Source organism: Pterocles gutturalis, unplaced genomic scaffold (assembly GCF_000699245.1).
Source record: "Pterocles gutturalis isolate BGI_N339 unplaced genomic scaffold, ASM69924v1 scaffold12085, whole genome shotgun sequence".
In the NCBI taxonomy this organism is placed as follows: Eukaryota; Metazoa; Chordata; class Aves; order Pterocliformes; family Pteroclidae; genus Pterocles; species Pterocles gutturalis.
This window is the reverse complement of record NW_010145962.1, coordinates 7,456-34,057: the sequence shown is the minus strand read 5'-3', so window position 1 is coordinate 34,057 and position 26,602 is coordinate 7,456. Positions and strand designations below refer to the sequence as shown.

Genomic DNA, 26,602 nt, shown 5'->3' with positions numbered 1-26,602 from the left:
GGTTTATAGGTCACGTCTCCTTTGCAATCTCAGAAAGGAGGTGCAATGCACAAATATCCAATGGACTTCTATTTTTTTTTAATTTACATATAAACAACAAAGGCACAGTAATTTTTTAAAAATACCATGAATCACAAGTACGGCTTTACCTTGCTGTTAAAAAATTTCCTGAATAATTCAGAAATCTGAAAGAGCAGGTTTTGAAAGTACAATAAAAAGCTTTCCAAGCAGGCTTATGCAATACACGGGTGTCAACAAGAACAGTTTCAGCCAAGCTGTATAAAAACCCACTTCTCATCTTACCAGAATCTCACCATTTTTGAGGGGGTGCTGGAGAGGGGTGGACAGAAGGGAGTATTTACTACTTCATTCATCCAGCTTAAATCCAGGCAAGGCAACGAACAAAACCCACATTTTCTTGTAAACGTGTACAAAAACCAGCACAAGCTCGGGTCCGTTGCGCCTGCAGGTCCCCAACACTCTAAAATGCCTACAACGCTGTAAAAACATTACAGAGCGGAGTATCTTCTTCAGAGGTATTCTTTTTACCAATTCACTATCACCACAGTTTCCTGGATTATTTCAAATTTGCCTCATTCAAGTCATGATCCAAACAGCATACGGGATTGGCGAGGATTAGATGAGAGAGACCCAGTTATGCTTTGCTGGCTGGATGTTTGCTAAACATTTCACACAAGTCATGCATTTTCCAAATTTGAGCAAAAACTATTTTAATACATGTCAGTTACATTCACAACACCAAAGCAGTTAACATTTTATACGGATTTATACATACATACGTGTGTGCATATCGACAATGAATATATTACTTACGTAAGTAATAATTATGATACATAAAACCCATTTCCTACCCATTTCATTCTTTATTTTGGAAAAACCCTATAGCGCTAGAGTGAAAAAAAAGAACCCAGCTTCAGTGGCTGCATTTTCTACAGCTCTAAAAATATTCTGTTCCACCTCACCAGTACCCACGGCTAAAAATAGCCACACAATCTTTCTGCAGTAAAATACCTCTTGCTGTCTTGAGAAAAACCGGTCTCTACATTTCCATTCAAGACCAGATACCTTCAAATCTTTAATGAATCTTACGCTGTCACGCTGTTGAGGTGATGATGACGCTTCCTAATGCAACTGCAGCTGACCATCAGACTGCCAACACACCAAGGTTCATCTTTGCCATCCATCATCACCAGGTGCAGCTTATTAAACAGTGAAGGGAATATATTACCTTCTAATACAGAAAGACACTCAGACTAAAATTAAACTTGAACTTTACACTACAGTAATCACCTAAGTTCAGGCCATGAGAAAAGCCAGCATTGAACTGGCCTATTACCAAAGATTTCCCATAATAGCATGTTGATTTCCGAAGGCAAAAATAGTTACATTAAGAGTATCGGGACTACAGCAAATTTTTGCTAAATGCTGTAAGAGAAACAAGAGATGTCTAATTGGTTATTCACTAACCTAATGCAGCATATAATTTGGATCAGTTAAATTTGTCAAATATTTATTTGTCAAAATATTACCCAGAAAAATGTAAACACTGTAGAAGTTGTCAACCCAATACATAAATAATTCTTGCTTATCTTCCCCCGATAGGTAAGATACCTCATTTTGTTGCAGCACAGGCATTTTGTTTTGTCTTTTAAACAACAGAAGGCATTGTATCAATTTATGCTCAATCCTCTTTGAAATATCACTGCTGAAAATTTAATATACTGCCTCCAAGCTAGATCAAAATTACTGCATTTAGATTAAGGTGCAGAAAACATTTACCTTTTAAAAAAGGCAAAATTCAGACAGGCTTTGAATTATGTTCAACTGCAGCAGAAGCCAGGAAATCCATAACACAATCGTACGTATGCATAGCTCCTCATCATGTAGATTGTCCAAAACCTCTTGTGCCAATCCCAAAGGAGGTTCATTATACACCTGCTCTTGGAGGCACTGTGCACAGTACTTTGCAATATCTCTACATAAGCAGAAACCCAGCTGCTACATGGGAGAGAAATGCTGAGAGGACACACCTTAATGGAGGAGCTACATCTCAGGATGCATTAGTCCTTTTAAAACAACCACAATTTATGGAGTTCCTGGGTAACGCCACTGTTTATACATAAACACTTCCTTTCTGTTAACCACAAGCTCTTAGCACCCAGCTCCTGCCATCTCCTGGAATCGGCCAGCAGTGCCTTTTAAACCACCCCTCCGCCAGACCCTTCCTTTCCTCCCACCCGTTACCTGCATTCGGAGCGGGCAGCATCAGGTCTGACCCAGCGGGACCCCTCCTCGGAGAGCCACCCTCTCCCCTGGAAGGCAGAAAAAGCCTCTGGCTGACTGCTAGAGCCAAACCAGGCTAAAGCCGGACCCTAAGCCCCGACCAGCCGCGTGCCAGGCAGCCAAGAGCGGGGCTGGGGGCTGTGCCGGGGTGCAGCACATCCTGCGCGAGCCATGGGCATCCACCGAGCTCGTATCCAGCACCCAGAGAAATCCCAGAGTCCCACCTCTGTTCTGTCACTTGCTGTGACACCTTGGCCATTTCACTTCATTTCGATCACTTTATCGCAGTGGATGTTGCGTAACCTGAACATTTCAAAACACTTCAAAACTACTTGAAGGGAAGCATTTCAGTAAACACACAAATCATTCTTTCCTTGACAGCCCTGACTAGCTCTTAACCCACTTCCACGGGTTACAACTGCACTCCGCTCACAAACAATGGGACAACGCCACGTTCCTCAGCTTCCACCAGATGAAAAACTGAACTCCGGCTCTGGTCAGTCTGCTGCATTTATCACTTCAGAGCATTTTTAGATTCTGTTCAACTTAAGCTTTTAACAGTTAATACTCAGAAGGAACAGGCAGAGCTATACTGGGGGTGGGAAAGGCAAGGCACGAAAGGATGCAAAGGAGTTTATTTGAAATAGTGCCTACATTTATATATGAAAATAGCCTGGAAGTACTCCAACGGCTACAATTAATTCAGAAGTATTACGTATTTTATAACTCTCCATGATACGCTGTATAAACAGATCAGCTGGAAACTCTGTGCAACTGGACAGGTATTTACGTTTTGGGTTTTTTTAATCAGCCCTGTCTTAGAGCATTTCTGAGCCAGGAGGATTCCTGAAGACATACAGTAAGTATTAAGGGACAATTCCATGACAACTTTCAGTGCCAGCACTCTCTGTCCTCCCAACCTCCCTCTGTGGAGTAAACACCCACCTACCCCAGCTCTCCCCTCGCCGCTGCCCATCCTGGGCTTGCCGATCTCCACCACCCATCTCTTCCATCACTTTGCCAGAGGGAAGGAACATCCCTGGATCCTCCATACTCAAGTCACTTGATTTCTTCAGACACCTACATATACGTCCCAGAACTCAGCTGGGACGTACTCAGGCTTGAACCTTTCAGCCTGTATTCCCAAGAGCACCGACAGCAGTTAAGCACTTCAAATGAGCAGCACTAAAAGCTCACGCTGCCACGTCCCTCTGCGGGGTATCCTGCTTCGAGTGCCTTTTTACTCTCACCGAGACAGTAGCAAGTTTTATAAGCCTATCAGGAAATGCAAAAAAAAAAGTTTAACTGATTAGATAACAGAGTCCCTGGTAAGCTCTCTACCAGGATCAGCATAACCCATCCATCATCTTCTAAAAGCCATCATAAAGGGAGATTCAAGTATCTCTAAAAGATTCCAAGTCACTGAAGACTTCCAAATCCCAGCAGCATCTCCAACAACTACTAAGTGATCTCAGCATCTTGGTTGCAAGAGGAAATCTTAAAAAAATACATATTGCAATAGCACAGCTTCATCTCTCAAGATATGGGAGCACCACCACCAGGCCTCAAGCTCTCCAAACACTTAAAAGGGAGAGCACTCCAAGCTTAGATTGGTTCACCGATTATTAATGGATTACTCACATGCTTTGAGCCAACCACGTGGTTTGCCATAATTCCTTCTACTAAAAGCTTTAATTAGAATCATAGAATATCCTGAGTTGGAGGGAACCCACAGGGATTATCGAGCCCAACTCCTTATCAAATTATCAATTATGAAAAACATTTGATCTTGGGAAGCAAAGGGGCTCCCTAGATCCTTTCACATCAGAGCAGCAGTGCCTGAAAACATCCCTATCCTGTAAAATCCTGGAATTTGGGTGATCTCAGTTCTGGGCATGAGGAGATTGAGCAATCAGCCCAAGTGAGCAGTAATAAGTTATACTCCTCCTGTAGCGCAAGAGCTACCCAGTTGGTGAAAGCTCTCTCATACTTAAAAGAAACAAGACTCTGTACTATGGAAAGATTCTGTATACGCGAACTTGAGGCATACCAATATGCAAATATAAGTCAAAGCCAAAAAAAGAAATTTAAGTGCACTGTTCTAGCTCAGCTACAGCACACCAACAAGAGAGAGCTAATACTCAGCTCGTTCTTGCACAATTAAAAGCTGTGGAGCCGGAAGCCAGAAAGCTCAAGCCCAAATCGAGAATATGGTGTTTTGTTGAACTTCCTCCCACAAAGTACATTTAAAAAAATAACACAGAAGACAGTGAAAGCGTGACTTTCATATCAAGCAGGATGCTGATCACATAGAGCAACAGATCAGCCTGCTGATATACCAAAGGGAGAAACACTTGCCAAACAAAACTTTTACAGTTTCCAACCTAGATTAAGCGCACTGAACTGTTTAATTGTTTAATAGCTGTACCTTGAACTGCAGTCACCCTGAAGATTTTAGTCAGATCAGTTGCAAGATCTGTCTTCAAAAACACAGCACATCCAATAACCATGAGCGGTCACACTCAAAAAGAAAAGTTCAAGGTAAACACAAGTCAGAAGCACCAACGCTGGTTAGTAAGCATGTAACTCTTGAGGGCAGGCATCAGGGGTGAAATTCTGAGTCCACAGATTATGAAATTAAACTAAGAGTTAAGCAAATCAAGCCTCAGTAGAGCCACTGGAAGCTCCTTTCACCTGATGGAGCCAGTACCTGGGGTCTGGCAGGCAGCATGCAATGCTTGCTCTAAGTGATTCTCCGACTCCCCCAAAAACCTATGTTTGACTCCTCCTTCCAGGAGGGTGAGACCTGCAGGTAAAAATCCTGATTTTCACAGCTCAAATCTGAGTTACAGTGTTGTGTTCCACATGGCTTGAACCTGATGTGCGGCAAATAAATCATAGGGTGATCATCCCTATGCCATTCAGACAGCTTTTAAAAGAGCAGCACAGCCCACAGCCTCTTGAGTCCTTTACCCTGAAAAGAAAAGGTTAAGTTCCCCTGCCAGGTAAGTAAAGACCTATAACCTAGTTAAAATGTTTTCTGGAACAACTACACAGCTAAAGCAATTAGGAATGACATATGCTGTAACAAGAAGTATTTTTAAGATGTTGTTTAACTATCTAATGTCCCTGCCATCATAATCTGGCAGAATTTTGGTACTCGCTACTCATCTCATAGTAAACACATTTCACCGCACAAAAGAGATCTTATCTATGTGTCAGAAATTATTTTAGAAAATTTGCCCTATGCTTAAAAAACAAGCCACTAGCAGTGTCTGTGCACTGAGGGTTGAAAATCGGGTAAAAATAAGTGAAATCTGCAGCTTCATTCAAGAAACTAACAACCAAAATTCTCCTATTTGAAGGAGTTCCTATTCAAAAAACAACAGAGAAGTCACAATAATAAGACAACTTTCATACATTCCATCAAGGCCAGACTGGATAGCTTCTCCTCCAAAAAACCCCAGTCATACAATTACATCAAATCATGGTTAACCAAGGGGCAGAGCTCTCAGACTCCTCACCAGCACTGCAAGAGAGTGTACACACATCCACCAACGTGCCTTTGCAGAACACAGAGAATTCCTACTTGGCTTGTACACAAAATCATCCGATATAGATGCTTTCTCAATTTTGTAACGAAGATGACTAATAAAATATGGATCGAATTCAACAGCTCCACTGAACAAGGACAGATATCTCTTCATCTCAGATAAACAAGCCCACTGACAGTCTTCTGGGCGGTAAAGAAAATGCTGTCCTCCCCGACAGCACCGCCAGCATCACCGCGACCGTCAGTATTAGCCACACGGCTCCTAAGAGCTACGCAGGAGTCAGGTACTTGAAACACTCGGAAGGAAGTGAGAGACCCCGCTATCTGATCAGAGGAACAGCAGGAGCAGAGTCCCACCGCCAGCTGCTGTTTGCAGTGCTTCCAGGTAGCCTGGGCTGAGTGTACGAGTTCAACTAGCTAGGCAAGTCTCTTCTGCAAGCATCCTACTCACTGCCACAAGCTGTAAGGGCTGCTCTAAGCCAGAGAAAGTTTAAAAAAAATAATTAGCCAACAGCCTTCTAACCTTAGCTGGTCACACATGCTTCAGCCAGGCAAAGTAAAGATTGTCAAATGCTGTTGGAGGGAGGGGTATGGATGGATGAAGCACTGCATTGCCTCCTCGCCACAAACCCAGCCCAGCGAGCAGTCAGCATGTGGATTTTAATCACAGTTCAGAGCTACATTTTGAGAAAGCAAGTGTAAGAAGGTAACATCCATTTCCTCCTTTTGTTCTTGACATTGAAAATAATAGTTAGCAAATTTAATTTCCTTATCTGTTATTCACATTAGCCTGTGTACTACCCACCTACGTAAAATATCTGGGTACAGAATGCATGCTCAAGTGCCCTGCTGTGCAGCTCCCTTCCCCGAGGCTTTGCCAAATTATTGTTTTTCAAATTAATAACCACTTCTTGATGGGACAGAAGGACTACTGTAGCAAACCTTCCAAGTAATTCCACCTTGACTTGGGAAAGGCTGGGGAGAATCCCACCCAAAGGTGTGCTTTGCCCAACTTTTACATGATATCATTTCAGAAGAATCCAAAGATCCTCAAATCAGCAGAGATCACACTCCTCTCTCTGTCTCACAAACACATTTTTTTCTATTCCAGTAGGTTCCATTTTAAGCTGGGAGATAATTATTCAAAACCCCACATCAGGTCATCAGTTTGTTCCTGTGGTGGAGGGAAACAGTAAATTCAAAAGTTTCTTATTTCTACCCCATGAGAAATCTGATGGGAAAAAGCAAGCAGGAGATGCTCAAACACTGGCCAAATGCCAAGGAGAAGTTTGAGTGTTTGTAACATGCATCTGCCATTTGAAAACAAAGGCAGGGAACCTAGAAATTTGACATTTGAGGAAACCCACATTGTTTGCAGCAGCGAGAAGGATGCCCAAACCATTTGGGGCAAATATTCAACAAATCATTTAAGATTCTTTTTGGACAGAGTACCAGGAACTGTAACACAAGTCTGCTCCGTACTTGCACTTAAAGCTCCTCAGCTGTATGCACAATTGCTCCAAGTCGTTTTAAAAGTGTATAGAGCTGCATATCACTGTTAATGAAAAAACCTATTGGATTAATAAACACACATATATTTATTACTCTAAAAATACCTTCATGACATTTATAGTTAGCAATTTTACAATCTAGAGCAACATCACTTTCCACTACAAAAGGCAACAACCAATCATTGCTCATATGCACGGACAGTGAAGCTCTCTCTTCCCCCAAAAGCAGATGAAAAAAAGCTTTTTAATAGTATTGCTTCAGACAAACAGAAAGACATGTGCAGACAGGATGCACATGCAAACCAAAGCCCCTAAAGATACCCTTAAGTTAATTGAAAGGACAGAGATTGCTTTAAAAAAAGGTATCTGGTTGGAATCTCACCCACTTCCATTTTCTTACCCTGACACTCAGAGTCCCCAAAGGGGAAAAAACATCCGATTGTATATAAACTCCTCGAGCAATAAGACATGACAGAGCATGAATCACGATCTCTTCATTTGGGGCCGGTTTGTCAGACACAGCGCTGACAGCAAAGCGTTCTCACCACATCTAGGAATAAATGCATACCATAATTCCTGCATTGGAATGTCTTATTGAAATTATAGCATTATTTTTAAGTGTTTATAACGTAAAAGTGGTGAGACACATACTGAGTACCTAATTATCCTGTACCACTAGCATTGCCTGAAATGCTTATTAATCAATTAGGTTTTAGATTCAAGCTAAATAGATACAGTATATGTCTTAAAAGAACATCTGAACCAGAAGATGATATTATCAAAATCTGTTTTTTCCTCTCAGTGTCTCAATCGTAACAGTTAAAAAACATGCACACAACTGTGCAACATCCTTCAGAGATCTGCAGCCCCCCATCAGCACTCACACATCAGGCCTCCTTCGCCCCTGGAGCTGTTAATGTAAAGTACCCGCTCAGGTTTGTTCACAAGAGATCTCTCGCAAAGGACCTTATTTTTGCTCACCCACCATCTCCCCGTATCTACTCTCACAAATCTCCTCCTCCTCCTACCAGCTACTCTCACACTGCATCTTTTCCAGGGTTTCAAGACAGCAGAAGGTTCCAACATGCAGAAATCAAGAGGACTATTGTATGTAAGCAGTATTAAAAGTTAACCACGCTCTAAAGTGCCATGTGGAGTCAGAGCCAGAAAAATCACACATTGTTATATAATGCTCTGTAAGCATCAGATTATTCTCAGCAGCTACACAAGTGATTTATTTATACCTTAATGCAAAAGATAGTTTAAAGAAAAGTAGCCACAACTGCAAAAGAACCTCAAGTCTTCCTAAACTCAGATGTTCAGGCTGTAATGGACCTCAGCAAGTACCTAGCCTGCATTCTTTCCCAGCACAGATGAGAAGATTTGGTTGACCTGATGGATTCAGGGGTATTTTTGGTCTGTTTTTTTAAATAATTGAACTCTATGGGTCCTAAGAACCACTGAAAGCAGACAGTTTTGGTTTTTTCCTTTTTCTAATGTTTAGTTTGTTTCTTGTCAAACTCACCCTTTAAATATAACAGATCTTTGAACCATATTTAGTGGCTCAGCTAAAGCAACTAATGAGTGTTACGTAAGATGTCTCTGTGTAGAACAATCTGTTCCAAAAGTTACCAAAAATAGCAATTCTCTAAACAGTAGTGTGATGCAATATTTAACCAGTTACTGCATTAGCAGCTGAACTCATCCATTACTATTTAAAAAAAAAAAAACAAAACACAAACCTCCAACTTCAAACATTATTACAACATTTGCAACCTTACCTAGGCTGGTAGGTTTTATCAGCTCATCCAACAAGTCATAAAAAGGTAATTTCTGAAGTTTTATGTCAGGATGGACAGGGTGGAGCGCAGATGTGAGATGGGGGAGTTCCAGTTCATGTTTAGGTCCCAGAAGTGAAACGGGAAGCAATGGTGACGTGGCAGGGTGGCCATCGTAACTGAGCTGTGGAATGGTAGACGGAGACAAAGCTGCTGGCATGGAGCTCGAGTGTACGCTGGGGATAGATAAGTCTGCAGGTGTCATGATTTTCTGAGGGAACCTTCGCCTATAGAGTTCTTTGATTTTCATTTGTACAGCAGGACTGCAGCCAGCCTTTAACAAATGCAGTGCTTTTGTGAGGAGTTCGTGTTTTCGTCCGTGCTTGTTCCTCCCCGCGTAACCCAGAAGTACTTGCAGTTCAGAAACTCTAAGGCTCATAACCATTTGCTTAAAAGAAACAAAACAAAAAAAATTAGTATTCAAGTTACATCAGCTTAACATTAGAATGTGGCTTAATCCCATTAAGCATACAGTTTTTAAAAGCACACCGCCACTGTTCTTCCCCCACTGATTATCTGAAATACAACGCAAAACAGTCCTTGTTCACAGATATATCTCCTCAGAAAGTCTGTAATGGGCAGTTTTTAAAAGGATTTCCATTTGCCATACACAATTCAGGACAGCAATGCTGGGGGGAAAAAACTCAGAGAAGGACAAGCAGCCACGACAAAACAAAGCTTGTAAATGTAATTATTTTCCAATCACTGTTCTGTTAGCATCTATAAGATTAATAATTTTTTTTACATCCAACTAGATGAATAAAGAGTCACCTATGGACAATATTCAAGCCTCCAGCACTCACACTTAAAAAGCGTGCCAGTCCTAAACTCTGGAACCCTGCTTCATTTTCAAGTCCCTCCCTCACTTTTTGCCGTGCAGCATAACTCACCCACACGGGTTCAAAGGAGATAAACGAGTGATGTTCAAAAGAGAGAGAGAAACTACAATCCGAGTTCTGTGCAGCCCCATCTAATCGTCACTGAGTTAAAGGAAATTTCCTCCAGTTCAGCTTCCTTCCTTCTCCTATCAGAGCCGCACACTCTGTTTTGGATGGGGGAGCTGGCTTTTGCCTTTTATTAATTAGCATCTTCATTTACACAGTCTTTTGCACTCTCCCAGTATGGTCTAATGACTCAAACTGGTAAAACTTGAGAACTGTTTCACTTCTTCAGGAACTGAGAAAAACACTGTGCAAAGCAGGGAGACCAGCAATCGCCCGTGCGCACCGAGTGCTTCCCCACTGGCCAAGCAGGAGCCAGAAAGTCAACTTACAAGCCCAATTCCTATTTTAAAACTTTTTTCAGTGCTTGACAGTGACTTGTTTGCCATCACAAGGCTTGCAGCACTGGCTGAAATGATATTCCTGCAGAATTTTGGATTCCCAAGAAAGTACAGTGCCTACAACCCATCTCCCCAACTGGCTAACTGGATCTTCTGTAAGAAAACACTAAATACCCTGAATGTTTCTGTCCTGCGTTCGGCTGGGATAGAGCTAATATTCTCCTTAGTGGCTAGAACAGCGCCGTGTTTTGGATGAAGTATGGGATTCGGTATGAGAGGAATGTGATAATATACCAGTGTTTTTAGTTGTTGCTAAGAAATCAAGGACTTTCCACCTTCTGCCGTTTTGCTAGTGTGCAGGTGCACAAGGAGCTGGGAGGGAGCGCAGCCAGAGCAGCAAATCCAAACGGGCCAAGAGGATATTCCATATCATACCAAGTCACGCTCAGTGTAGAGATGAGGGTTGGCTGGGAAGCTCCCTCTCTCTCCAGGTCTATCGGAATGTCCTCTAGCGTTGACTAACCAGGTGGCTTTTGCTAGCTGTGTATCCCAACGTTTGGAAGTTCCACCCCCATTTCTCCCACTGGAGTTTTCAGCAGTCCATTGCATTGTTCGATTTTCCCGGAGGCTGGTGCATGACAGGGGATGTGAGGTACCCACTCAAGGCCATGTTCTTTGGCCCAAGTGTCTACACGACTGTTTCAGCAATTAGTCCATTGTCTGACTCAATTCTGGCTGGGGTGCCGTGCCGCCACGAGACTTGCTTTCCAAGGCCCAGAACAGCGTTCCAGGCAGTGGCACGGGGCACAGCACACATTTCCAACCATCCTGTGGTTGATCCACTATTGTGAGCGTGTGGCACTTGCCGTGGCAAGTTTCTGGGGGCATGATATATTCAATCAGCCAAACCTCCCCGTATTTATATTTTAACCACCATCCTCCATATCAGAGAGGTTCTAACCGCTTGGCCTGCTCGATCACAGCACACATTTCACATTCACGGATAACCTGGGCAACAGTGTCCACGGTTAAGTCCACCTCCCAATCATGAGCCCATCTATATGTTGCATCCCTTGATGGCCAGAGGTGTCACGGGCCCAACGAGCTATAAATTTTTCACCCTCACGTTGCCAGCCCAGATCCACCTGCGCTGCTTCAATCTCAGCAGCCCCATCTACCTGCTGCTGTGCTGATGTTCTGCAGTGGCCCGACTCTTGGGTACATGAGCATCTAGGAAAGGGAGGGTGAGTGGGCAGCTGTGTGGTGTTTGGCTGCTGGCCAGGTTAAAACCATGACAATTTCATAGTCCATTCCAAAAGATTAAATTAAAAATAATACTTGAAGTATGTATTTGGGACTAAACCAGCTAATTCAGCCTATCAGTGTTCTGCAGTTTCCAAGTCACTGAAGGCTGAGTAACCAAACTAGCACCTGGATTTGCAAACAGTCTTTGAAATAGAGTACGAGTGCTCCCATCCTCTCCAGTTCTTCAAACTGTGCAAAGTATTCAGACACATACATTACTTAAAGTTATTTTCACATTAATTCCTAAACCTAAAGTGTCAATATTAGAAAGTACGCTACCCCTGCTTTAGCGACACCAGCCTGAAACTCCTATCAATTCCTCAAACCTTCATCACCTGCAAGAGATCTTCAATGCACAGGTGTCCACAGGAGGCATTTCCTTATACTGAAACAAGTCATGTTACTTAAAAGCCCTAAATTAGATGGTTCATGTATTTAATGACGTATGCACCTAGACAGATTTAACTAAATTTGCTACAAAATGTCTGCGCTGTTGAACCACACCAATAGAACCGAATAACCCTGCTGCAGACTACCACAAACACTTCAGATAGAACAGGAGTTTGCTGGCGTTTTCTTCTCTGAACACCCTGAGAACACACTTCACAGTGGCAACTATGGGACTGTCATGGAGCTACTAATGAGAACAGACAAGGTACTTTGTAAGAAACAGAGATGTCTTATAAGAATAAGGCATTTCAGTTACAATCTGAAGTGTTGACAGCTGAAAAGAAAGTGAAACAAATAGATCTGAAACATAGAAAAGCACTATTTATAATGCTTTACAAATATTTCTTCAACACAATGAGTAGTTACAGCTGAAGGGTTTAATGCCTGCTACCATCCCCATTAAAAGTCACTGCCTCAACAGCCAGAACCTCTCAGAGCTTCACTCTGTTCTTGTTTTGCAAGAAACTTACAGGCCCAGCTTGCAAAAAACACAGAGATTTAAGACATAATTGAACTAACAGAGAAGCTCCTGCTACACGTTGGATCCTTTCCATTTTTTTAAGGTATAGGCAAGTTAGAAATAAGCATACAGAATGCAGGATCCACCGTGTAGCCAGACTCAGGAACCAAAACAAAAAAAATTCCCCAAATCTTCCCCACCCTGATACATTCCTTACAGAAGAGGATGTGAATATTTTTATTTGCAAAGTTGAGGGCACTAACAGATCAATCAAAACTGCAGTCATGGAAAAAAAACAGCAATAAAGGTTTGTGGTTTTATTACCGTTTCATACTTCATTGACAAACCTTTCATCCACAAATAAAGAGAGGCAATGCCTTAAAATAACACCCCCCCACACACATCCATAGAGTTCTGCCAGTGGATCGTGTCAATCAGTGGCACGGGGAAGCAGAGCCCGACAGACAGCCGCGCTGGCAAAAGTCTCTCACGTCGCTGCAATACGAACGTGAAAATTCCTCTCCCCTCCTCCACCACAGTTGTGTTTTATTTGAGGACACAACCCAGCCCCACCAGCAGCAGTGCCACTGCCTGTACAAGCACCGTCCATGCTACGAGCCCTTGGCCCATGTCACCCTGGTACCCTAATCTTGGAACAGGCAGGATAATTATAGCAGGGAAACAAACCCAGTGCTGTCGAACACAGAGAGTCAACACACTAAAAAGCTGCAATTTATATATTTTTTTTCCTGTCACACCTCTCCTCATCACAATTCAAACCTTTTTCTGGCTCTAGTTACACCAGCAAAGCTGAAGGGCAAAGACACAAAGCGTTTTGCTTCAGGAAATCTTGGGTGTTTTTTCCTGTTGCCTGATGCAGGGTAGTAAAAAGATCACTCGCAGCAGTACAGCTGCATCTGCAGCAAGCTGCAACACCCACCCCAGAGACTGCCTCCCAACAACAGCAAATATCCCCAATGCAAATAACTGCCCCTACCTCTGGCTGTTTATCAAAACTGGCAACGTTTGCTTTTTTATTTCCTAACACAAAAGAAAGTAACAAAAAAACAAACCAAAAAACAGGATATACACAGCTAGCAAGGACAGACTGAATAGCTTGTAAACTGCAATTACAGATAACCAGGTGTGTACCTATGTGTTCAGGTGCAGGTAAATCCATGTTCCTACAAACACCGCACTAGTGCACGAGAAATTGATGCTATTTAGCTACTTGCCACTTGCCTAACTTCAGCATGAGAAAGGAAACACAGCGAGCTGGCTGCAAGCCGGGTTCAGATAGAACAAATCCCAGTATCCAACAAACCAGGTACCTCTGACGACATTGTGCATTTCGGTACCTGTCCTATCTAGGCAACGTCTAAAATTCAAAGAGAGGGCGAGGACAGCAGAAACATTTTTCAAAGCGTAAAAGAGTAAGAACAAGCTCTACAGAAACTCGACTTATCTCAGTTTAGCAGAGTACTCCTGTTTTGACTCACAGTAAAGACCTGCACAGAGCTGAGAAGGTAACTTTAATCTACAAACACACATCTGACATTTCCTGCTCGACTACACAACACAAACACGTGTTCCTCCGCAAAAGCTGCATTAGTCATGGGGATTGCCTGGCTCATTGCATACACCCCCCTCCAGCCCATGGCCCCTCAACCCAAGCCTTGAGACCACAGTCCGTCCTTTCCAAAGCCATCAGGGCATTTCGCTGTCTTAAGACAAATCACCTCATTGTATGTGTCAGGCAGGAGGGCCACGGAAGCAAAGAAGCACGTTTATTTTCCCACCTCCCCATTTCTCCCTTCCAAATCTTGGCCACTCTTCCCCTGCCCGACTGTGTGAACCCACCCGCTGGATGCAGTTCATGCTGCAGACACATCCCCCTGTTTCTGTGGGTTGAGGAAACGTTCTCAGCAACTCAGCAGGAAACAAGGATTATTTCCTGCTCCACGCCTACTTCACATAACCAATGACGTTTGAAAGAAAATAGTTTAAGGATGCAAAAGAAATCCCTGGGCAGCATCCTGCGTCATTCACCTACTTCTCTCCTGTGACTATCAATAGGAAAGGATGTTCCACCTCTTTCAAAAAAGTTGGTACCCTTTTTTAAAAGCTAACAGATATGCAATACCACAAACCAAAAATTGCGTGTAGACACTTCTGAGGTAAGGAGGAACAAGGGTTTTCTCCAAGACGTCCACAAAAGGACCGAAAGCATCAGGCTGTGGTGTCAATGAACACTTTGTAGCTCCGGACTCATTAAGTTCTCCCAATAAACAAGGATGTCTGGCTGGAGAAATGTGTCTCTGCCACACAACAGCACCATTTTGCTCTGTGAATGCTGTTTAGGCATTCAAAGGAAATAATTCACCGGGAACCTTAACTTCTAACAGAGCAGCAAATGGTCAGAGTCATTTACTTTGACTTCTCTCTGCAAAGAAAATCGCAGAGATAAATCTTTATTTTTAAAGAACAGTTTTCCACACCAGCCCAGTCATTCCACCCATCAAGAAAAGATGCCCAGGCCAGGCAGCTTCCTGGCTAGAGAAGTCCAACAATTAGAACAGGTTAACAGGTCAGACCAAAGAAAATTGCTTTCGAGAACTGGACCTTGTCTCACTGACCTATAAAGGCTGGAAATTAAGTTTAAAAATAAATAAAATGTAAGCATGAGTGCTTCTGGATAAGAAATTCCTTTGATAACCCTTTGTGGCTGCTCTTACTGGCACATGATTCAGAGACATGCAACTAAAAAGACAAGTGGATTCAGGCAGAGAACATCATTTCTAGACTGGAAGATAGATGAAGGCTCAAACACTGGTCTGAAATGCAGGAAGACGAGCTGTAAGTCCCACTGCTCGAGAAAGGATGAGGTACAGGTTATCTGCTGCGATCCAGCACCACAGATGGTGAGCCTTCAGCTTTTTTTCCCATTTTTTGAAGGGAGGGACTTTCAAGAGGTAAAAACTAGGCAATGTATTTTTTAAAATACATTGAGCAGTGACCACAGGAAAGCACGACGGACAATACTGAGAATTTGTCACAAATACCAGCACCACAAGATACCGTCTTCCAAGCAGCACACTCATCCAGCCAGCAGCAGCATGAACAGTCCCAACAACTGGATGAATGCTTCCTAGAAAGGGTATTTCTACATCTCCAGTAATCAGCCCCAGGATCTATCTGCAGAATTTAACAAGTTATTTCCGGATGTTTATGATAACTAGAAGTTGTGAATAAGCTCCAAAACACATTCTAAAGATTTGCCAGCACAACAAGCAGCATTTGGCTAGGTCCCACACCACATTTTGTGCCTAAAGCTATACAACAGGTCCTCCACAATTCTCTAACCATTAACACGAAACCTAAAGGGGGAAAAAAAAAAAAAAAGAAAAAAATCACCTCCAACAGTAGTCAAAAGATGGAAGAAGAGAGTCAGTAAAAGGAGAAAGAAGAAACAAAAAAACAGGCACCTAATGGGAGGTCACCCATTTCTAATCAGCAATTTAAGATTGTGACAGTAAATTTCTTCTGTTAACAGAAACACAGTGATTAGCGATAGTTTACTAACAGTCTCTGAAATTCAAAATCATTATTACGGAAGAGGGGAAGCACTTCAACAAGCTGGTTCAAAGATAAAGTGCAAGAAAAAAAAAAAAAAAGCCTTTCTGCCAACATCCTTGTACCCCTCTGAGCGCTTCAGCAAAGGATGGGCCACACTGACACCCTGCACAGCACCTTCGGCCCCAGCGTCCAGAGGGATGGGCTCCGGCTGCAGTTTGCATTGACAGCACGGACACAGGCACACCGGCAAAGCTCTAACGCTGTTTTCAAGGACAAGACAAATGGACATTTCCCCCTTATGAAACAAGGAAACTACTATTCAAGGAATTCCACAATGCACCTCTAAAAGACAGTTTTAAAAAAAAAAATCAAATCAAAATTGTTCTTTTTTCTAATAAAAGCTACAAGGAAGCATTACATTAGCATGGAAACGGTTTTGAACTAATCTCAGTATGCCTCCAACACCCAGCTGTAAAAATACAGGAGAATTCTTGCACACTATGAACAGCTTCTTCACCCTCTGATATAAATCTTCTGGAGAAGAAAGCTATATCTGAGCTATATGAGCTCTCCACAGTCACACAGACTAAACTCCTGGGTTCTTAGGCATTTAAGATTTGTGAAAATGGGAGATCATGAAGGTAAAAATATTTTTATCTTTTATGAGGGCACATTCCCTAGTCCTAAATTCTACCTGCAAGACTCACACAAGGAAGCTATCAAGGCTAAACTATAAAAATTGAAATCGGTCTACCGAAAATCTGCAAGAGGGAGTGAAACGACCAATTCATGGAAGCTCAAGCGCCTCGATGACAGGCTGTAACTTCCCGTGTTTGTCTAGTGCAACCAAAACACTCAAAGGTTGAAGTCACCGTAATTCAAAATGGAGGGGAGGCAAAAGCACAGAAGAACAGTCATAAATATGCAACATCCTCCAGCCTTTAAGGAGGCTATGGGTTTCCATAATGAAAACTCAGCCGTCTCCCAGTGTGATGTGTGCCACGTTCTAGCAAGCAGGGCAGCACTGAAGGAACAGGTACAAGCCAATGGCAGGGACAGATACTATTTGCCTTTTGTTATACACTCAAGGAGACAGAATATTTCTTAATCAAAGAATCTCTGTATTTACACAGTGTGTTAGTGCTCATAAAGAAAATTTCACAATTGTATAACCAAATCTATGCATCTGTCTAGCTGGCAACAAAAATAGATTTTAATCCATTAAAAACACATTGACAAAATGACATCCATATACTGTAAATGCCAAAAATAGCCTGGACTGACGTCCTGCTGGTATCTCCATAGGTGTGGGCTTCCTTAAGGTCAAACACAGTATTCATGATTTTCACCAAGTAACGTATTTCTTCTCATGCTAGCAGAGAAAGTACCCTATAAAGCTTACGCCATCAGGTGTTATTTACTTTACCACCCTCACAAACAATATATTCCCTTGCAAATGATATGACTGCATGCCTGTTCATACAAACATTATGACCCTTGCACCAACCTACATGAATGATGAAGCTCGGACTCCAGCGCCTGCTGACACCAGGAATCTCTGGCAGCAAAGAGATGATCTCAAAACTGCAGCAGTTCAGCCTGGACGGCTCCTGGACAGGAGGTCCTGCCATTTCCTACTGTCATCCTTCCATATTCAGTTCATAACCACTTGATTCCACAGATCAACTAGCACAAGGACCATTTTCTTACCTGCTCTTGGCAAACGGAGCTTGCTTTTATCTGGTAAGACTCGACTACCATCAAATTTAGTAAGTTTTAGTAAGGTCAGAGCAATGCCGTTTCATACATGCACGCTAATTAATCTAAGCTCTCCTTCCAGCCCACAGTTCAGAGGTGTCCATCTAATCCTGCATCATCGATGCTAACAAGTTCTTGGAGATGCCCATCACTTACTGGAGACAAGAAAACCCAGAGCGATAAAAGATTCACTGAACGCTGAAAGGATATTGCAAAAGAAAACAGATCTCGCCCCACTGAACTGGCTGCTAGCAACAACAGGCAGGCAGAGCTTGGAATTTTTAATATAATCCCCACGTGTTAAAAGTTGTCTTATGTTTTTTGCAGATGCCTGTGGTATTTTGCTATGCTATCATGTAAATGAAATATCTCCTAAAAGCCTTGACACATACGCCCTGGTGCGTCAGTGCAGGTGATCGCCCCCCTAGACCTCCACTCCACCCCTTTTCCTAGAGGTTTTTCCCTCAGAAAGGAAAACTGAGCAGAACAGACTGTATGCCATGTCCCCAAAATGCCACTTCCCTGTTTGAACACCTAAATCTGTGTGATTTTTTTGTTGTTGTTGTTTATACAATGGTTTGCAAAGCAGTGTCCTGCCTCCCTGCACGTGAACGCTGCCCTGGCAGAGAAGTGGGGTTGGCGGCTGGGGCAGTGACTTCTCAAACTGTAAAAGCCAGATTTGTTGGAGAAAGTCTGCCAAGACTTTAGTCATGTCTCAATTGTATTTGATTTAAAGTAAGACACATTTTAACTTAATCCGTAACAAAAGTTTTACCGTTCTCAAGAGATTTGATTCACTAGGTGAACTATATTACTACTTTTGGTATTAAATAAGGTTGCTGACACAGCAGTAATCTTCATTTCAGTTCTTGGAGACTCAGGGTTTTTTTTCAGCCACACTCAAACTTAACTGTCCCTAGTGTATTTATCTTTGCAGATGGCAATTCTTTCTACAGAGCTATGCGCTAGCATGATTTTCATGACAAGTAATTGCAGAAACACCAGCTTAGCCGATCTCTGGATACAAAACAATGCGCCTCTCTACAGACAAACAGCTTACACCTAAGGCTAATAACGAAGACAATGGTTTTCAGCTATTTGGGAGAGGGTCATTGCCAGACAAATTTACTTTTTATTAAGAACGTTCTTATCCTTAACTAAGCCTTTCAACTGCCTGAGAGAAGAGCTAATTCCTGTGCAATAAGCTCCAGAGGAGCCCAAGCCAGCCGCAGACACAGCTGTCCAAAGAGCTGCTAAACACACCATGTCCTGTTATAATCTAACAAACAACACAACAGGTCTGCACTGGGATCATCAAAATAGAACAACTCATACAGCATTCAATTATAGTCTGAAAGATTGTCTCTTTGTATAAAAAAAAGAAAAAAAAATATAGGACCAAGAAGTCTCGGCTGCTGGAAGCCATACAGGAGGTTACAAATACACATTGATTCCCCCTCCTCCAGTGATTTCAAAAAACAAAACAGATACATGTTTTAAAATATGCAATTAGAACACTAAACCAATGGTTACAGAAACAATTTTACTGATTTGGGATTTAAAGATATGGAGTCTACTAAATGAGAACCCTTTTAGCCATTATTTTTCAGCAGAACACTGAAGAATGAAGCTCTAGTTACCTTCTAAATATCTAAAATACCTGCAGGAAGCACAAGTAGCTTTTGGAAGTAACTCTGAAGGGAAGCTGGAGAAGAATGTACCTGGAATTCAATGAATGTACTCACATTGCAACGTGGATAAAGAGGCGGCTTCCACGAGCAGCTTACAGAACCTCTTAACAGCAAGACACAGAGCAATTTCAAGACCAACATTCCCAGTGTTTGATGTTTGCTTGCAAGTTACTTACATCTCCACCGTACCAACAGACATTATTTCCTTGTCTGTGTCACCCAACTTTAGCATCCCTTGATTGTAACTAATTATTGCCACAATGTATATTTTTCTCCACAATTTTTTAAAAATCTTTTTATTCCTGTATCTTACAGAACTGCAAACCCATCTGTTCTCCACATGCCGTAAGGTGTCACCTCGTGCTGCAAAGTTAGTTGGCCACTACAAACAAACAAACTTTTTCTACTAAATTAGCTTCAAATGAGGTAACACTTCAGGATATGAGATTATACAGTCAAATACACCCGAAACACTTCTAGATAAACTATCGACTTTTGTTCCCCTCATTTGTCCCACTTTCTAGGATGCAGCACAGGAGACAGACCACGTCATCACTGACTATTATTCTGGTATCTCAAAAAGTTTTAATTAACAATCACATTAAATTTGGATACAGATTTGCGAAGTACTGAACAGCAGGCTGAAGCCAGTATATAATCGAATCTCATTTCCCTTAAAAGTAACCAATTGCTCTGTTAATGTCCCGAGAGAAGGAAAACCAGAAAATTGGAGTTATTTGTTGACAATTCTCACTTAAAAAAATAAATATATATACATTTTTAAAGCCAAATTGGCACATAATAAAATTGGTTTTTTCTTTTAGGCTTTGAAGGAACCCTTCTCACATAGTTCTGTCCAGAGAAATGAATTACACCTACAAAGAGTGACTCGGAGGCTGAGCTCCATCACACAAGCAGGATCCGTGCACAGACCTAAGGACAGCGACAGCCCTAACTCAGGGCCACAGCTGCCATCACCTTGCCACTGGGCACCATGTACCAAAATCACCTTGTTCATACACCGGCTTAGAAGATGCGTGGAAATGTTTGGTACTGCTTTTATCTGTAACCACTGGAATACATAAAGACCACAACAACCGTTAATAAGATCCTGAACAAAAACTGGGGAGGAAGGAAGGGCGGAAGGAAGGGAGAAGAACAGGAAAATTAAGAGATCAGATAAAACATCAGGTATGGGAAATACTCCATAATTTATCATTAAAAGATTTCCCTTTCCAAAGAAAGAAGCAGAACACAAACGAAATAAATCTGCTGCCAACAAATACCTATGAAATACACTGACCAAATACCCTATTCCCTTCTAATACCCGTCCACTGAGAATAATTTATTACTACTAACAATTAGCCTTAACCGTTATTGAAGAAATAAGCAATGGAGCCAAAAGTTCCCACTGTGTCAATAAGCAGAAAACAAATATACCTTCAAGTAATCACACTGGCATCCATATAGCCTTTTTTGTCATAAAAAGCTAATCATTCTGCGCATAATTTATTTCATAAGGTCTTCAAATTCATACACAGAAATCACATAAAAAGAAGTGTGTAGCTTGGCTTCCTTAAGTAGTCATACAGCAGTCAGTCATCAAGATGAATTCTAAGCTTGAACAATACTAAGAAATTTCCCTTTTACATTACTGTTCCTCAGAATATCGGGTAAAACGGACCACACAAATCAAGCACCTTCTCACCAGTTCTGTCAAGACCCCCTAACACAGCATGAAACTGAGGGAAGCCCCAAGTTTCGTACACCAACGTCCTCATAGAACAGATTACCGCCAGCTGGCCTCTATTTGGATGAAGCATTGATTTCAAGCACGTTCTAGGGAAGCTCTACAGCCAAATAAGCAGGTTTCCAGGGAACTAATATGCTAGGCAACCTTGGGAGGTCTCTTCCAACCTCAGATTCTGCAGATAAGGGTATTTGTCAGAACGGAAGGAGAAGTCAAAGAAGGAACTCAAGAACCACAAATGAGATGTATGATATATCTGGTCCTACAGCCATTACAAAAAGGCAAATAATTTCAAAATACATACTTTAAACCTCAGAAACATGGGTAGAAATGGACAGGAGAAGAGGGAATCAATGTGGGAATGGTTCATCCATGGAGTATGACCACCCATGACTATCCTAGGAACGCACAGGGCTATGCAACCAGGTTAGACCATCACCTAGTAAAAATCCCTCTTATCTATCCTAGCCCATTTTCTCTCTCAAGAAGGTAGCTAGAATAGAGAGTAGCCACATAACAGCGAAGTGCCAGCAAGAAAGCTACGCATGAACCCCATGTGGCCACTCAGTAATTCAAAAAAAGTCAGTTTTTCAAACTCTGAAGAGCTATTGTCTGCCACAGCACAATAGGAAACACAAATTATAGGTCTAACTATTTATAGAACAGTTAAACAGACACCAAAGCCTAATTTACTCCTAACTGTACAGATGCATTAAAAATGTAATTATTTATTACATGCAACAATATGACATAGAATTAATATTTACATCACATACTGAGACAGATCCATTTTAAAGCGCCAAAGTATATTTATCATTATAAAAAAGAAACCAGTACCTTGATGAAAAAAACTTCTCTGATGTCACTTGTCCAAACCCAGCTGAAAATACTGGCAGTCACCAGCTCATCCCCCGTTTCAGAATCTTACTATGTCAGTACTCAACCTAGTTCCCACCGAGACAGATTCAGGATCCTAGGTCAGTCAAGTTAATGAGACATGGATGACTTCTTTGGCTGCTACTCACGACATTGAAACATCAGTAAGACTGTCAAGAATCACACTGATTTCATTCCAAGTAGCTCGGAAAGCGAGCAACAGGGCAGCAGCGGTGCCAAACACTGAATGCGTATCCTGGGGAAGACATCTAAAAGAGGCATGGGGACAAAGAAAGAGAAAGCAGGAAGCTCAGTTTTTCATATCACCCACAATGACTGGTTTCTTCCCACCATGTAAAAATATAAAAGATGATGGAATAATAGCAAAGAAAGCAGACTTTCCTGCTTTTCTTCAGCATTCGAAAGAGGATAAAGAAAACAGTGTCAAATGACTGAGAAGATGCATCTTAGGCAAGACCTAGACTCCTGACAAAGCTGATCCTAACCCCACAATCCTACCTCACCCCTCAGAATTTGGGCTACTCTGTCTTTCCAGCTTCCAGTGCTGTCCATGCCAGAAAATTGTATTTTTACCTGTACTAACTGCACCATGTTACCTACAGGCTCAAAGGCAAGCATGCAGCGCTTACGAACCCATTAGCTCGCAACAATTAATCCCAGGACCAAACATTCAACAGTGCGTTAGAAAGCTAGGAATACGTTCCCTGGGCAATATTTTCCTGGCCCACACAGAGCACCGACAAGGCCTATAGAAACATTTCTTTGACAGTCATATGGGCACATGTTAAGGAGAGATACTAAGGACACTTGCTCAGGGGGAAGAGAAATATTTCATTCCCCAGTGCCATCAATCTGACACACTGTCTCCCTCCCTGCCACCTCATCCTTCAAGCACTGTATTTTCTTATAATCAAAGTAAGACTGAATTCAATTAATCTATGCACACAATAACCCTTGCCCTGCATGGAAACAAAACGCTTGATGGAATAAAGGTTTTTATAAGCCAAGTTTCAGCCACACCTATGATTTAAAATACATGAAAAAATATTGCAAGCAAACTCCAAAAAAGATACTGCATTTAACTTGGCTCCAGCAACAAGAACAACCAGAAGTGAAAGAACTGCCTAAGAAAACTCTGATAGAAAAGTTAGAACTTCCATGGAAATCCTGAGCAAGTGAAAACAGAAAACGTGGACCGTGTCTGCAGCACTGACTGCCGATACAAACCCTCCCTGACTTTCCTACTCTGCTGCCTCTCCCGAACTGCCGCCCCGCTCACAGGGCAGAGGGAGGATGCTGCTCCAGTCACTGCTCCTTTTCATCCTTCCTGACCAAACTCTTGCCCCACCTCATTAACCACACTCAGCCAAATCACACTCTGAATAGGCATTTGCATATATACAAGCCTTCTGCAGCTCATTAATGTCATTTGAATGACTCTCACATGTTGATGAATTTATACTCTGCCTGTCCCTTTTTACAAATACGGGCCAAAGGCACGGGGGGGGAGAAAAAAAAATTATTTCACATCTCATGACAAAACATTTTCTGGGTTTCAGCATTGTAATATGAAATGTCTTCACCCTTCTGCCTCCTGATACACTCACTAGATAACATATAGCTTCTACTTCCAGGTTAGGATGTTATAAGCATCGTATTACTTCACAACCTTGCTCAGCCTCTATCTCAAAAGCAAAGAACAGCCCAGTATTCAGGAAAAAATTAAAAAGAGGCATCAAGACATCAGTCGTGCACAGGCCCGAGGAATGAAGGGGTCAGTGCAGTTAAAAAAAGTAATATTTAGCTCAAGCTCTTTACTAAGCTATGTGAATGTACTCCAAAAAACAAAAGCACATTTTAAAAAAACTCTTCTAGTTAACTGAATGTAGGAAACAAGTCTCAACACATCTCTCCTTCCCCTTAGAACAGCTTGGCACCACCTCAGAGCTCTACATATGTTAAAAAACAACAGAACAGTACAGGTCAAAGGAAACTATGAAAATCCAGTCTGCACATTCAAGCTGGGTGTTCTTACAGCACTAATAATGATTTAAAAAAAAAAAAAAAGCCCATAGATCCTTAGCTTGCTATTCAAAGTTCTTCTATTACCGATGTGTCCGAGTTGTTCCAAGAGCAAACAATAGAGGAAGGTCACGCATGGAGCTCTGCAGGGCCCACGCTGGCACACGTTAACGCCCCAAAAATGATGTGATCGGGGGGTGACAAAGCTGCTGAGACATGAGGTGGCTGTACGGATGAAGGTAAACTGAAGAACCACTGAAAGACCTCAGTGACAGAGCAATGCAACGTACATCAGTGCAAAGTGATGCCCGTGGGGAAAAGCCGACCAGACAGACCCAGCTGTACGTACAAAGTGATGGGCTCGGGGATGACCTTTGCCATGCTGGAGCAAGCTCCTGGGCCCAAGGTAAACAGACATATGAAAACATCAGCTCAGCAGCAGTCAAACACACAAATCACAGCTAGAAGTCATTGCAAAAGGAGCAGAGAGCAAATGAGAAATCATTAGATACTATATAAATCCCTGGCTGGCCCAGGTCTCAAAGTGCAGGTGGTTTTGGTGGTCTCATCTTAAAAAAAAAAAAAATTATAAGTAGAAAGTTTCACAGAAGGATGACAGAAGGCCAGCATGATTCTCCTAATTAAATGGCAAAAGCTTAGATTTTTCAACATCAAAAACAGAGAAAATGCGGACAGATATGATGGCAATGTCTAAAACCATGCACAGCACACGGAGAGTGGGCAGGGCTCAGCTGTTCAGCCTCCGTCACCACCCAACACAGTGACCAGCATCAAACTGCCTGGAACCCGGCTCAAAACCAACCGAGAAGGGTCCTCACGCAGCAAAGCACAACAGAAATCCCCAGTAAAATACTGTGAACAAAAGAAGTTCATACAGGTTCAAGAGGAATTTGGACAAGCACTTGGAAAATAGATTTATTATGGCTTGTCCAGCCAGCTGCCCCCATTGGGTTCAGAGGACTGAGCTGAAAATAGCTGGAGACCAGGAGAATATTGCAAGGAGGTGACAGTTACTTCTCATCCCTTTTCCTGTTTTCACTTTTCCCTCGGCACTCCCTTCTGGAAGCTGTAGGAGACAGACACTGGGCCAGATGGACCCTTGGTCTGAATGAGTACAGCTACTTTTACATTATTAAGATTCCGTTTGTAATGCATGTTTATTTTTAGACATTTCCTCAGAAACCCAAGCGACACTGTCAAGAGCTCTAATAAAAACGTTCCTTCTCAACTGAAAGAGTCAAATTTTAACAACAAAGATGTAAAAGTGGAAATCAACAGAAAACCTGGGTGTACACCCCTTAGAAAAAAATTATCTAAAATATTTGTAATTCAAACTGACAACAGTTCTGATACTTGATTAAAAAAAAATGTGAAGCCCTGCCATCAAGTGGCCTCAGCAGCTTCACTGGAGAGATATTGCTAAATCAACATGGAACACCCGAGAAAGAACAGTTTTGTTCCTGTACTGCTGCTGTAGTTTCTACATTTGTCATTTTGGTGCAATACAATTATCAGTGCACTCACAACTCCACAGATAACCAGCGCAGAGCTGTCTCTAACAGATTTTTCAATAAGCTGAAAATCTACGCAAATACTTGGACTGTTTCAAAGCCTCTTATTTCGCACCAGGGAAACAAGATACAACACCTGCACAAAAGTGAGATCATTTTGTCAAGGGAGACTCAAGAAACAATATGAGGAACGAACTTATCACAAAACGTTCTCATCTACGCAACTTTTGACAACACACTCCTACAGCTCAGATTACAGATCTTACCTGAACCAAACACATTATTCCTATTGCATCTGGGCTCAGCCTTTTTTAAAAAAATAAATAATAGTGTGCTGCACCTATGCTAAATTGCCAAGCCAAACTAAGTTCGCTGCTATTTCCATCCTATATTCTATTTTGCATGCTAACTCATTGTGTTTTCAGTTGAGAAGCTGAACAAAGCAGCCTTATTAAGTCCAGATCCTGCTCTACAAAGAGGGCAGGAGGAACATCTTGCAGAAGACTGTAAATGAAGGTAAGCAGGAAGTTTCAGCTCTGAATTATTCTCAGCCAACAGTCCCACTTTAAGAGACAGCAAATTTCTTCATGTGGCTGGACAGCAAAAGTAAGCTACCTGCTTACACAGCGAACAAGCTGAGATGCTCTTCTTAAGAGGGAAGATCCACTTTCT

The 26,602-nt window shown here is 42.1% G+C and overlaps 1 protein-coding gene across 1 annotated transcript in view; it reads right to left on the bottom strand.

Annotated features, from left to right (window-relative positions):
• PIAS1 (protein inhibitor of activated STAT, 1) overlaps positions 1-13,958 on the bottom strand; it is a 37,394-nt gene extending 23,436 nt beyond the window's left edge. The window contains exons 1-2 of the mRNA XM_010085553.1: positions 13,935-13,958; positions 9,150-9,594 (exon numbers count right to left, since the gene is read on the bottom strand). Coding sequence (XP_010083855.1) covers positions 9,150-9,594; positions 13,935-13,958 — 469 coding nt within the window. The remainder of the gene's footprint in view (positions 1-9,149; positions 9,595-13,934) is intronic.
• Positions 13,959-26,602: the final 12,644 nt, after the last annotated feature.